Here is a 13784-nt window from a genome sequence, read left to right on the forward strand (position 1 = left end):
ATGTCGGGCTCCTGGTGCATGGAGCCTGCTTCTCCCTCTGACTGTGTCTCTGCCTCTCTCTCTGTGTGTGACTATCATAAATAAATAAAAAATTAAAAAAAAAAAAAGGGCACATGATGAGATGAGCACTGGGTGTTATACTATATGTCGGCAAATTGAATTTAAGTGAAATTTTAAAAATAAAATTAAATAAAAAACTTAAAAACTAAAAAAAAAAAAAGAAAGAAAGAAAAAAAAAAAAGAAAGGCAGAACCCCCCAGCTCTTTTGGTAATAACAGAAAGGGAGCGCTGTGCATTTATTGAAACAACATGTAACACAAACTCAGTTGCCATCCCCTATGTCAGGGACAGGCATTGACACCTGTACAGTACAGTATCCCTTCGTAGGCCTGTGTGCTACCCAGCCCTCCCTCCCAGGAAAGGAAGAGGGCAGCTTTGTCAGCCTGGCTTCTCTCCCCTCTTTCTAACAATAGCTGGTCACACCATGACCAAGCTTTATCATACAAAAGTTCCTTTACAAAAAGCACCAATTGGCATACATATACAAGTATATACAAAAATCACATTTAAAAAATGTACAAAATATTCCATTTTGCACCAACGTAGAAAAGTGTCCTGTGTGGTTGTTTCAAGCACGTTTCCAATTCAGGTTCAGTGGCCGCTGGACACAGCAGTGGGGGTCCTACTGCTAGTCCCTGCTCTCTGGGCAGAGAGAAGACACACCTTCCCATTGCCCCTCCAGGGGCCCCGACCCCTCCCACCCTGGGCCTGTCACCAAGGCAGCTGGGCCCATCCCCACCCACCCCAGTCTCTCTGCATCTAGAAGGTCTCTCCCTCATCCAGTTCCTTACTGGTGCCCTGAAAGAAAAAGACAAAGAAACACAAGGTGAGACAGGACACAGGAGGATCCAGGACTTACCAAGCCACAGTGACAAAATTATCAGACTCCAATTCCTGCCTAGGCTCTTCCTTTTTTTTTTTTTTTTCAAACTATTTTTTTATTTTTTATTTCTTTATGATAGTCACAGAGAGAGAGAGAGAGAGAGAGAGAGAGAGAGAGAGAGAGCAGAGACACAGGCAGAGGGAGAAGCAGGCTCCATGCACCGGGAGCCTGATGTGGGATTCGATCCCGGGTCTCCAGGATCGCGCCCTGGGCCAAAGGCAGGCGCCAAACCGCTGCGCCACCCAGGGATCCCTAGGCTCTTCCTTTTTAAACCAAAACAAGAATTTAGTCATCAAGGGATGTCTGGGTGGCTCAGCAGTTGAGTGTCTGTCTTTGGCTCAGGGCATGATCCCTGGGTCCAGGCATCGAGTCCCATATTGGGCTTCCTGCATGGAGCCTGCTTCTCTCTCTGCCTGTGTCTCTGCCTCTCTCTCTCTTTCTCTCATAAACAAATAAAAATAAATAAAATCTAAAAAAAAAAAAAAGAATTTAGTCATCAAAACCATGCATTGCACATCTAACACAAAACTCCAAAAGAGTAGTCTGTATTTTTTAATTGGATTGAAATTCAGTTCCAATAGTAACTTGGCTTGAAAAATGATATTAGCAAACCTGTTCTTTCTATGTGCCAGTAAATGAGATGAAATGTTCATCTGTTACCATTCGTCTGTGGTAAAGCTGTGATTCTGAACCTAGGCACTTAACCACACTCTGCGACCCAGAGAGCTTTCTAAATGACTTGCCCAAGGGCAGGTGGGTGATCAGATGCCTACAGGGGCCTGCAGAGGACAGGACTGAGTAAAGCAGGCAGGCTGACCGGGTGCCCTGAGCAAAGGGGGAAGCCCCTGCCCAGCACCAGCTCTCTGGGATTAGGGAGGAGGGAAACCACAGCATTGTTAGTTCTTTCCAAATTTTCACAAGAAGGTAGAAATCCAGATTCTCAGTTGAAATCTCCTTTTAAAAAAATAAACACAGAAAACAGGGGCACCTGGGTGGCTCAGTTAGTGAAGCCTCCAACTCTGACTTTGACTCAGGTCATGATCTGGGGGTTGTGAGCCTGAGTGTGGAGCCTACTTGGGATTCTCTCTTTCTCTGTCTCCTCTCTCTCTCTCTCCTTCTTTCTCTCTTAAAAAAACAAAACACCTGCCCCTACCCCTACCCCGCCAAGTCCTAATTTTTTAAATGTTGGCAATTAATTTTTAAAAATGTAAACGTTGTGCTGGCTAGAAGTTCTCAGTGGGCCAAGCCTGGCTCATGGTACCTTATCTTTTATGTCTCTTATACTGTATTGCTCTCCACTCAGGAAGGTCATTTAGATATAAAATGGGAGCTTTTTATTATGAATAGTTTGGGTTTTTTTTTTTCTCTAAGGATAAAGGGAACAGGGCTATATCCTCAAACGGTATAATACACATATTGGGACCTCACCACATATTGGCATCATTCCAAGAGTCCAGCACAGCGCTTTGTACCCAGGACTTCGTATTGTTGAATGACTGACTGACTGAATGAATGAATGGATGAATGGATGAATGAATGGAGGTAGATAAATTTCTTACCTTCTTCCTTTCTCTCTGTGGACTCTTCCTCTTCCTGATCTTCTTCTTCAATGAACTCTTCCTCTTCCTCATCTGTGTGTGACAAAGCACTATGGTATTAGGATGGGGCCAGTTCTTCAGAGGAGCTGCTTAAAGGGGCACCAGGCTGGAGACAGCACTTATCCAAACCCCTTCCCACACCCAGTTGGGACCACATGGCCATGCAGTGACATTGGTGGCCCCCGGAGGTAATGGAGGTAATGAGCTTCTCAAACCTAAGCTGCACACTCATTCTCCCAGGGGCCTCCTCCTTCCTTCCCACACTTTTCTTGGGGAGGGGAGTCTAAGACACCCCTTTGTTCTAGTACCAATAGCAGCTCCTATCACTTGACCTGCCAGGGACCAGAGGGGACTTTGGGGAAGCACACCTGGTGCTTCTATACATCTCCCACTTAGATACACATGACCTGGAGAGAATGGATTCCTTGGTTCTCAGGGGTCAGAGTCCTCATCATGAAGGAATTTACTCAGCCTTTGAAATCTGCTTACCTAGCACTCCTTGTCCAGTCTTCCTCATTCCACAGCCTACGAAGGGGTGGCTGTGGGGTGAGGGACACTTCTGAGGCCATCTGCTTGATAGTACTCTGAAGCTGAGCCCCAGATAGACAGTGAGTGACCTGTGTCCTCACCTCCCCATCCTGGGACATGACCTGCAAGCTCCACTAACAGAGAAAATGTCTATTCTCCACCCCTCTTTCCCAAGCCACTTCCTTAATGCTTTGGGGCCCTGAGGGGGTCACCAGAGAGCCAGAGCATTTTCAAGAGTATGTCGGGAAAGGTCTGAAAGAGTGCATGCCTCCAAAATGTCAGCCCAATTTCTGATTACATCGCTGGGATCTGTGCATAATCCAGGGGTTTTCGTTGTTGTTTAGTTATTATCACAATTAACTACTCTTAGCAGCATCTGCTGAGCACTTACTATGTTCCAAATATTGTGCCAAGTGTCTTGTGTGGGGGTGGGGTGAGGTGGGTGGAAGGGTGGATGGGTACGCTGAATGTCTTATGTGTATTGTCTCATAGAATACTCGGCAGGGGCTTGGGAGCCAGATGGCCTTTGGTGAGTCCACATGGGCTACTTACTAGCTGTGTAGCCTCCAGCAAATCACTGACCCTCTCTTGGCTTCATTTCCTTAACTACCAAATGGAGATGGTGATAGAAACTGCCTCATAAGGTTAAATGACAGAATTTAACCAATGGGCTGTTGTGGGGTTCTGAGCATAGATCCAACACCAGATTCTAAAAGCCTGTGGGAGAGCCAACACAAGAGGTGCCAGCTCTGTCTTTCTCAGCTGGTCATCGGAGCATCAGCTCTCAAATCAATACAACATTTAGCAAACTTGGCTCTGCTTTCTCTTTCTCTGTTGCTAAGTATCTCCCTTGCAACTGTGTAACCTTGAGCAAATTATTAAATCTTTGCTCTTCTTCTGGTTTCCTCATTTCCCCTTATTATTATTATTATGGTTATACTGTTACTTACAAGTATTATCAGTACTCTATGATTGAGTAATTACAAACCGAAATGAGGGTGTAATGCAGGTAAATTAAGGTGCCCGAGGATCAGTGATGGTAGGTGAAGACCAGCCTTAGGCAAGAACTAGTATTTGTTGAGGATCTGACAAACTTCTCTGTATCAGTGTCTTACTTGTTGCAAGAGCACCATGATGTGGTCATTATTAGTAGGCCCATGTTTAACTTAATTTTTAAAGTTAGAAAATGCTGCTCACAGGGCACTCGGCTGGCTCAGGCAGAGGAGAACACAACTCTCGGTCTCAGGGTTGTAAATTCGAGTCCCATGTTGGGCTTAGAGATTACTTTAAAAAAATTGAAAAAAAAAAAAACAAACAAAGGAAAAATGCAGTGCAGGTAGGTAGAGAAGCTCACCAAGGGTCACACAGATAACAAGAGGTAGAACCAATATTGGAACTTGATCTACCTAACCCCAGTTGCCATGCTCTTTCTATTGCCCCAGGCTTCCTTGTAGGGGATCCATACACAATTTATTGAGCAATAATTACGTATCAGGTACTGTGCTTGGCTCTGGGTGCATCCAGAAGTTAGATGTATGAGTTTGACCATTTGCTAGTGTATCTGCCTCTGCATGGGGCTCAGTGGAAGGGAAGCAGGTTTCCATGGGTTGAGCAGGGAAACAGATGTACCATCATCTCCTTTACCTGTCCCAAAGTCGATGGCCCTCAGGGTGTCTGCTATGTGCTCCAAGTCCAAAGTAAAGTAGTCCATGTTTTCAAAGCCCTGTTCTGTCTTCCCCAGCTGGCAACCCTTGGAAGCTTCCACAATGCTGTGGGGGAGGAAGAAAGAAAGGGGGAGTAGGATGAGATTTCTGGGCCTCAGTAAAAGAAGGGAGTGTCTTAACTCCAATTCTCATGAGTGCACATACTTGTCTCACACCCAGGCCTTGCACCTAGAGGCTGCCCTGGAGGCAAGGTTATTTCCTCTCCAGGTGCAAACAGAATGGATGGGCCAAGAAGGTAGGGGATGCAAGGCCAGGAGAGCTGGCCTTGGCTGAGACCCTCCCAGAAGACCTAATGCCAAGGGGGAGGCCCGCTGGACCAAGGTCAGAGGCCCTGATGGGAGCTAGAGCCTTGGATCATAGCCCTGGAGAGTCACTGACCTTTTGATGAGTTGCTTGGCGCTCTGTGGTGGAAAGAGAGAGAGAGAACAAAGGGTTAGGACTGCAGAAGAAATGGCCCCGAGAAATCAGCAAAACCAGTGACGGTGCCACAAAATGGGCACCTGTTGCCATTCCCTAGCCTAGCTATGACCTGCTCCCTGCTCTAAGTTGAACAGCACTTGGGTCTTTTCCTTCTGTTCATGGTCTGCACAGGTTTTGGTTATCATTCTAGGACCCTTCCACTCTCATAGCAGGAAGGTTGGATTTTAGGGGTATCATTCTAAACACACTTAAACCCCGAAATCTTCAAGATGAGAATCATATCCTCATCCCCTTTTAATATCCAATGTCTAGCACAAAACCTGGTCCATAGTATGTGCTTAGGAAATTTTTATTGAACTGTGAAATCTTATAGTTGATCCATTTCTGTCACCCCCAACAAGCTTTTCTAGGGCAGGGCTGTCTCATTCATCTCTGTGTCTCTACCTCTGTGGTTGACCTATAGTATATGCTCAATGAATAGTCTCTATGGAGGCACTGTATTTTGCAGCTTACAGTGCCATTCTGCAAACACTCTCTTATTTGATCCTCACAAAATCAGTGAAGAGGAAAGAAGGTAGGAATCGTTGCATGGCCATTTGAGGACACTGAGGACATTGGCACTGAGAGCTTTAAATGGTTTGGCTTGGGGGGCACATGGGTGCCTGACATGCATCTTAGTCAGAGCTGGTAAGGCCAAGTGACTGTCCACACCCTGCTAGTTGCTCACCAAAAGGAAGATGGCCCCACCAGGCTCGTCCAGGGACTGGATGGCCGTCTCCACCAGCTTAGTGGACTTGTCCAGCTGCTCCCGGTACTGCTGGATGAGGCCCTCAATGAAGCTGAGCTTATCCTCCTGCTCCCGCGTGATCCGCTGCAGCAGCTCACTCTTCTTCTCGTCCAGGATAGCATACAGTACATCAAACTTCTGACTCAGCTCTTCCTTCACGTGGTGACTGTTCTCCTAGGGACAGAAATCTCAGAGTCACACCCTAGGGAGTCTTCCTCTCCCTGGCACATTTTTCCTGGGATGGATGTGCTAGGAATAACAAGTCTGAAGCTGGAAGAGATCTTGCTACACCCCCATTTTACAGAAGACAATATGAAGTCTTGGCAAAAAGAAAGGATTTGCTGAGGTCTCGTAGCTACTTAGCTCACCAGTAATGTTTGGAGGCTAGTGCCATGGAGAAAGCTAGCCCTTTCCTCAAAAATAGAGACTCCAGGATCAGATGGGATGATACAATCTGGGCCTTCTGTGGCCTCCCAAGTCACCCCCCCACACACACACCCCTGGCCCCTATTTTAGGATCAAGACGATTCAGGAGGCTTTAGTTGGTTCTAGTAAGAAAGGAGAAGCAGCGACTCCTCTAGTGGCCTCCTCACTGAGGCTCCCTTCTCTCCAACACAGATGCTATACCTACAAAATAGGTATAATAATATATCTCACCAGATTGGAGGCTCTAGTATCCTCTATCAGCCTGGGAGCATCTCATGAGTAGTCCCCTCCTTCCTTCAAAGCCATCCCTCACACAGCTCTTCGTTCATCAGGAGTCTGATGACCTTCCCCCCCCCCCACCTCATCTCCGGGCCCCACCTCAAGTGGAAATGAAAAATCATGGATTCTTTTTCAGAGATAGAAAAGTTTCCTTCTGCCTCTATGTAGTCTTGCTACTCATGGTGTGGTCCGTGGACCAGCAAGTTGGGCAAAGCCTGGGAGTTCATTAGAAAGAAATGCAGAACCTCATACCTCCCTCCAGATCTGCTGAATAAGAATTTGAATTTTCACAGGATCTCAGAGCGATCTGAACGCATTTTAAAGTTTGAGAAGCTTTAGTCTACAACACACTGAAGACAGTGGTCTGAAAACTACTTGTGCTGAATAAATACTGAGAATTATTGCTGGCATGCTTCCTAAAGTCAGGGATTGGTCTGCCTTGTTCACCACTCCAGCCCCAGCGTCTTTGGCAGGGCCCGACACACAGCTGTGTTCCAGAAGCATTTGGTGAGTGAGTGGATGAATAGATTAGTTGGTTTCCACTCCACCACCCCTGCTTGAACACTCCAGCCTCCAGGCCCCAACCATTAGCCACAGCTCACAGCGGAGCCTTCACCCCAGAGAACCAGGCTTCACTGAGAGGCCTTGGACCCCTGGACAGAACTCTTCTCCCCCTCACCTTGGTCACTCGACAGGAGTCCTCCAGCTGAGTGATGATGGTCTGCATCCGGTCATTCCCCGCCACCAGCATGGAGATACAGTTACTCAGCTCCGTCTAGATGGGAGAGGGGGTGAGGGATCAGGAGAAGAGAGATGAAAAAAAAAAAAGAGAGAGAAGAGAAATGAAATAGTCCCAGGGCCTGTCTTCTCAGGAATGGCACCCTCACTCCCCTCTCTGCTAGAAAAAGCCTACATCTCTAGAGATACTATATCCCTTATTTTACAAATGAGGCCCAGAAAGGGGAAATGACCAAAATACAAACAGCAATGTACTGTCAGAGGAGGGGTTTGTTTTTAGGAATGAAGAGATACAGAAAAGAAATAGAGTCAGAGAGTTCTAGAAGAGAGAGGTCAAGAGAAGAGTGGAAGGCAGGGAAGAAGTGTCCAGAAAGAGGGGCCATAGCTTACTGCATGGGCAGGATTATGGACTCCCACAGGCCTCAGGGCCAGGGAGAGGGCTCTGAGCTACTTTTTCTGCTGCAGGAGAGGTAACCAGCACAGGAAGAGGTATCTGGGGCCCCAAGCACACTGGGATGTAGAAGTCATGGCCTGAGAGGACCCTGGTGGCCTGGCCCAGGGGTCTGGTCTCTCGCCTGTGGCCACACCCAGGTGCTCTCAAGTGGCTCTAAGTATAACCCATGAGCTCAGCCACCACCCCCAGGAAGGCAAGGGCTGCTGTCCCTGTGGCCTGGGAAGTCCCTCCAGAGGGACTATTCCTGAAAGCCCGGCTCAGCAGATCTACAGGGATCAAATCTACATCCTGAATCATCTGGCCATGCCCCACATGCCCAGGCTGGGGGTAGAAGTGGTATAAGCCAGTACCTTTTGTCCCTGGAAGGCACTCTGCAGGGGGGCCACCTCACAGGCCTTGTGAGCCCCAAACACCTTGCACATGGAGCATGTGGGCATCTCACACGTGAGGCAATAGATGTTGATTTTCTCGTCTTCATGCTCCTTGCACATGGGGTGGCTGCCCTTCTGCAGGGGCCGACTGCAGAAGAATCACAAGTCACACAGTGTGTGGGGGGGGTCCCAAGTCCCTGTCTCCCCCCACCCCAACTCTGGGTGGCAACCCCAGATCTATGGTCTGAGCTCTCAGTGACTGGCTGTACACAGTCCTTTTCATTTTCTGGATACCCAGAACCAGGAAAGCCAGTGACACCAAGGCTATCCTCATATCCTTGGACTCAAACTCCAGTGATGGAGTTGGCCTTAGGCCCCACTAGTGCAGAACATGGGAAAGGTTGTAGAATCCCAGAACTGGAGATATTTTTGAGAAGAAGAAACTGAACCCCAGAAAGGTGAACTGACTTGTCCAAGGTCACCCATCAAGTCAGGGAGGGGAGGCAAGAGTGCATTTGCTCTAATTATAGTCCCTGTAACTCCTGGTTACTGCAGGCTGACTTTGAGCAAAGCAATTTATACTCATGGCCTCACTTAATTCTATATTTAATCCATCAGACTGTAACCTCATCAAAGCAGGGAAACTTGCCTGCTCCCGGCACCTCTGAATTTGCAGTGTACAGTGTGTGTCATGGAGGAGGTGGTTATTCAATACAGGTGGGGAGACTATACCAGTAAGCATGCCATGAGGGTGCCCCCAGGCACAGAGAGGGAAGAAATGTGTATGCCCCAAGTCACACAACCAGAACACAGGCAGCCGAAGGATGAGTAACAGTTCAGCTCAAGCCTTGACTTAAAGTCCAGAAAGTCTTTCCAGCATTCAGAGTTTTTTCCTTCCCAAACACACATTCTTAGAATGCTTTTCTCCCTCGGTCTGGTTCTCTACTTAGGGGCCTCTGGCATGTTATCTATGCTTCTCGCAGGGCATCAGTTGCTTCCTATCTGAGGCTCAGTTTTTTGTGTCTAAGTCCTACCCTCTCATCTAGACATATCATTAAGAGCCAACACCATGTCTACATCACCTCTGCTTTCCCAGTCCCTAAAACAGCAAGCATCTCACAAATGTCAAATGGTGACTGTCCCTCGTCCATGTCAATGCCTCACCTCTGAATAGCCTTGCACAACTGGCCACACCCCAGACATTATTATCTCCCCAGGTTTTTAAATAAGTCCCTTTTCAGACTTCTTTTTTTCATCTTTTGTCGCAGGGCCCCCCCTCCCCATGCTGGCAGGAGTCTTCCTTTGCCACCTGTCTCTACCCCCCGGGAGGGAGCTCTGGAATGGCAGTAGCTGCAGAGATGAGCTAAGATCCTGAGGGTCTGGTGCCTGTGCCCACTGCCATGCCAGATGCCCATTCTCCTGAAGCCCAGGCATCAGCATCTGGGTTTAAATCCAGACTGTTCTGCTGCTCACTCATTTTGTGACCTTGGGCAAGTGATTTCACCTCTCGGAGCCTTGGTTTTACCCCAGAGCTACTGGGATCAGGGCAACTATCAGCAATGAATGTATAGAGCCTAGCACAGAGCAGACCCTCAATAAAGGGCATCTCTCACGGCATTTGACTGTGTAGAAAGGCCCCCAAAGGGTTCAAGCATAAACCTGCTCTTCAGAGGTCGATACTCGAGGTGAGGGGCTAATATTTGGGTGCAATATTAATTTTCTTATTGGAGAATGGTCAGCAATATATCTGCACTTTTATGGAGTTTTATTCCAGGAACATAGAGGCAATAGCTGTTAGGAATATTCACCATAGAGTCAGTTAGGCTCCCTCTCAGCATCACGGCTTGCTGAGCAGCCTCGGACACACCTCTGACCTTCTAGGAGCCTCCATTTCCTCATTGGAAAATGAGGGTAAGAAAGTCGTATGGATTACTGTGAGAATTAAATAAAGGTCACACATGGAAAATGCTTAAGACGAGGTGCCTAGACACAGGAGGTGTCCATACATATCTGATACTTTTAACATTTCCCATCAAAACCCTATTTGATAGTCACACTAACAAACCTTACCATCCTCCTCTGCAGATGGATAAAATGAAGGCCCAAAGATTCATCCAAATTCCCACAGAACATTAGTAACAGAGTCAGACTAGCCTACGGTTCCCCTGGTCAGGGCTTTTTCACACTAAGATTGGTCTGTCACTTATCCTGGTGCAGGACACTGCCAGGCGGGCAACACTGGATGATGGTTTGGGACCCAAGGGCCTGTGGGCAGTGGCCTGGGAGTCTTGTCAGGTGTCAAATTTGTAAAGAGCTCCCTGGTGGCCATATCTCTCTCCAGCTGGACACACACACTGCACAAACTCCACTCTCACAAATTCTGCCCAAGACAGAGCTGCTGTTTTACAAACAGGGAGACTTGGGGCCAGATCGGCAGGGCTGTCCTCGGCTATTTCTCTTCCCAGCTGGGAACACTTGGGCAATTGACTTCACCTCTTCGAGCCTCAGCTTCCTCATCCAAGAAATGGGGAGGATGAAAGTCATGCCCAATTCCCATGATTGTTGTGGGGCAGCGGGAGGAAGCATCCCCGGTACCCACGATGACAGCCATTGCCTCCACTATAGAGAGACCAGCTGTGTTCTCTCTGGGCACTTTTCTCTGCTTGCCCAGCCACTTTGCTGGCCCCAGTGTCTCCCTCTCCATGTCATAGTTTGTCCCTCCCCTGGTTCCTGTCTCAGCCTGTCCTAGGAGAGCAGCCTAATGTCTGGGCTCTTCTCATTCACTGAGGGACCGACCCCAAGAGCCAGTGTCGCGGGATAGAGATAAGCCTCTGCTGTGCCTGAAGAAGAGGGAGATGGCTCTCTGGACTGACTAGTGTAGCTCTCCAGCCAGGGCACTGATCCTGGGCACATGGGGAGGAGCCTGGGTGAGCTGGGCACAGACCAGGTGGGGAGGAAGGATGGCTCCCAGGAGCCGGGAGGACTGACCTGGAGCACTCCTGCTTGTAGATATCAATGATGTTCTCCACCAGCAGATTCCGTTGCAGGCCGTACACTCCGTGACGATCCATGATCACCTCGTGGCGGCAGGAGGGGCAGCGGAAACGGCCTCCAGACATGGACACAGAGCCAACCCGGTTGGTCCAGAAGGGGTTTGCGGCCTGTGGGTGGCAAGGGCAGAGATGAGGCCTGGGACAGTCTCTGTCTTTCTTGCTCACCCCAACCATTCTCGTCAAACCATTTGACGTGGAACTTCCCATCCTGAGATGAGAGCCAGCCCACGTACACGGGGAGCACCTGAGAAAGCAACTAAGCAGTCAGCAAGTTTGGGAGGCAGCAGACCTAAGTTCAAGTCACAGTTATCCTCTGAATGACCTTGGGCAAGCCACTTTCTCCCTCCAAGCCTCTGTTTACTCATTCACGCAATGGACATTATCGTTAGAGCCTGCTCGTAGGGCTGCTAATTCAAAGATAAAATTGTGAGAGAACATTAGTACAAAGTGCTTCTGGAACCTTGAGTCCTGCCTCCCAGCCAGGGCACTTCTCCTATTCCTTTGTTGAGGAGATGGATCCCCTCCAGCCCCACATTATAGGGAACCGGTCTCGGCCTCGAAGGGGAAGATGCCTCTACTGCCCAGTGCCTCCTGGCCACCCTCCTCCTCCTAAAGCTCTGGGCCCGCTGCCACCAGGGAGCTGGCTCCAGCCCCAGGGGTCTGGTTTCTCTCTCCTCTCCACCCACCTTTCCCACTTATCGCTTGAGGCATTTGACTCCTGTTTGGAGAGTCAACTGTGGGCTCCGGGCAGCAGTGGGGGAGCTGCGGGCAGGGTGGAGACGGGAAGCACACGTCATGGAGAAGGAATGGGGCGGCCAGGGTCACCTCCGAGCCCCCTTCAGCCCAGAGGCCTCTGCAGGGGCTTTGCTCTGCTCGGGAGAAAGCCAGCAGTTTAGAAGAAGTCCTGGACTAAGACACAATGGCTTTCACCTGGTTTAGAAGTCCTGGACTAAGAGACAATGGCTTTCACCACAGGAATACTGAGCAGCCACCTGGAGCCCAGGACAAGGCCATGCCTAGCACTGACCTGGAAAATGTCATTGGCACACTTCCGGCAGAGGTTGTGCTGACAAGGCAAGATGACCACCGGCTTGGTAAACATCTCCAGGCAGATAGGACAGATGAGCTGCTTCTCCAGGTTCTCCATGGGGTTCCCATCCTGGATTAGGCTTGATTTATAATCCATATTGTCAGGACGTGTGGAGGTTCACCTCCTTTGCCTGCCTCACTTTACGTAGACCTGGGGTCTTGCCTTGGTTACAAAATACCCACACAGAGACTCCTTGCCTTGTTCTCCTGGTGCCCGAATTCTGTCTTGGTCTGAGGCCCCTCTGATATTTATAGCTGGGTCCCGGTCACATGAGCCCCAGAAGGGGACCAGCTGAACATTCCGATGCCAAGTGGCTGGCTGGGGCTTGAGTTTCCTCCAGGCCTGAAAGACCGGCCCTCTCAAATCACATGTAGGGATGAGCAATCGCTGTTCTCCTGGGAGGAGGGTCGTAAACAAGAACAGCCTGTTCGTGGGCAGTGTGGGGGGAGGAGAGGGTACCAGAGTTTCCTCCAGAACCTAGTCTCCTATACCAGGCTGGTAAGCCAGGAAGTGGACCCAAGGAGTGGGCCACTGGGATTTGCAGAGTTCATAGCCAGTGATCCCTCACTGTCCTAAATCCCTTCCTCTAGAGTACTGAGTGGTTCCCAAGAAAAGGGGTCAGGGCAGCACCCTCTCTCTGAGCCCATCTCTGAGCACAGCATATTGTTGGAAACTTTGAAACCCTACCCCAGCCAGCTTGTCCCTCCCACAACTACAAGGGCCACTAAGTTCACTTTAATGTTGAAAGGGCTCCCTTGAGACATAGTCCACAGTTTTATAGATTTTGACACTGAGGTCCAGAGAAGGAAAGGATTTTATTCAAAGTCACTTAGAAAGTCAGTGGCAGGGACTCCTGGGTGGCTCAGTCGGTTGGGTGTCTGCCTTGGGCTTGAGTCGTGATCTCTGGGTCCTGGAATTGAGCCCTGTGTCAGGCTCCCTGCTTGGCAGGGAGTCTGCTTCTCCCTCTGCCCTCACCCCATTCATGCTATCTCTCTCTCTAATAAATAAATAAGATCTTAAAAAAAAAAAAAAAGAAAAAAGCAGGACCATGCTTTTAAAAAAAAGAAGAGGGCAGCCCTGGTGGCCCAGCAGTTTAGCGCCGCCTTCAGCCCAGAGTGTGATCCTGGAGACCTGGGAATCAAGTCCCACATCAGGCTCCCTGCATGGAGCCTGCTTCTCCCTCTGCCTCTCCCCCCACTGCCCCGTCTGTCATGAATAAATAAATAAAATATTTAGAAGAAGAAGAAGAAGGAGGAGGAGGAGGAGGAGGAGGAGGAGGAGAAAGTCAGTGGCAAAGCCAGGAATCTTTCATTCATCAGACATTTCTCTGAGTACTAACTATACTTCAGGCACCAGGGTGACAGATAAATGAG

The 13784-nt window shown here is 49.0% G+C and overlaps 1 protein-coding gene across 1 annotated transcript; it reads right to left on the reverse strand.

The window, feature by feature from the left end:
* Positions 1-272: 272 nt before the first annotated feature.
* On the reverse strand, positions 273-12615 carry TRIM63 (tripartite motif containing 63). The gene is made up of 9 exons (XM_055331049.1): positions 12349-12615; positions 11257-11429; positions 8248-8416; positions 7385-7480; positions 5941-6174; positions 5172-5194; positions 4714-4838; positions 2503-2574; positions 273-858 (listed from the first exon to the last, which is right to left on the reverse strand). The coding sequence occupies exons 1-9, from the start codon at positions 12505-12507 to the stop codon at positions 848-850; spliced, it is 1062 nt and encodes a 353-aa protein (XP_055187024.1). The 5' UTR covers positions 12508-12615; the 3' UTR covers positions 273-847.
* Positions 12616-13784: the final 1169 nt, after the last annotated feature.

The sequence above is a fragment of the Nyctereutes procyonoides genome, unplaced genomic scaffold (assembly GCF_905146905.1).
Source record: "Nyctereutes procyonoides isolate TBG_1078 unplaced genomic scaffold, NYPRO_anot_genome, whole genome shotgun sequence".
NCBI classification, from domain to species: Eukaryota; Metazoa; Chordata; class Mammalia; order Carnivora; family Canidae; genus Nyctereutes; species Nyctereutes procyonoides.

Excerpts from the sequence above, each read along its gene's own strand:
- TRIM63 (XM_055331049.1), bottom strand. The coding sequence starts at position 12,507 with ATGGATTATAAATCAAGCCTAATCCAGGATGGGAACCCCATGGAGAAC. Across the intron at positions 11,430-12,348 it reads GTGCCAATGACATTTTCCAG|GCCGCAAACCCCTTCTGGAC; the intron begins GTCAGTGCTAGG and ends TGCCACCCACAG. Across the intron at positions 4,839-5,171 it reads GCCAAGCAACTCATCAAAAG|CATTGTGGAAGCTTCCAAGG; the intron begins GTCAGTGACTCT and ends CCTCCCCCACAG.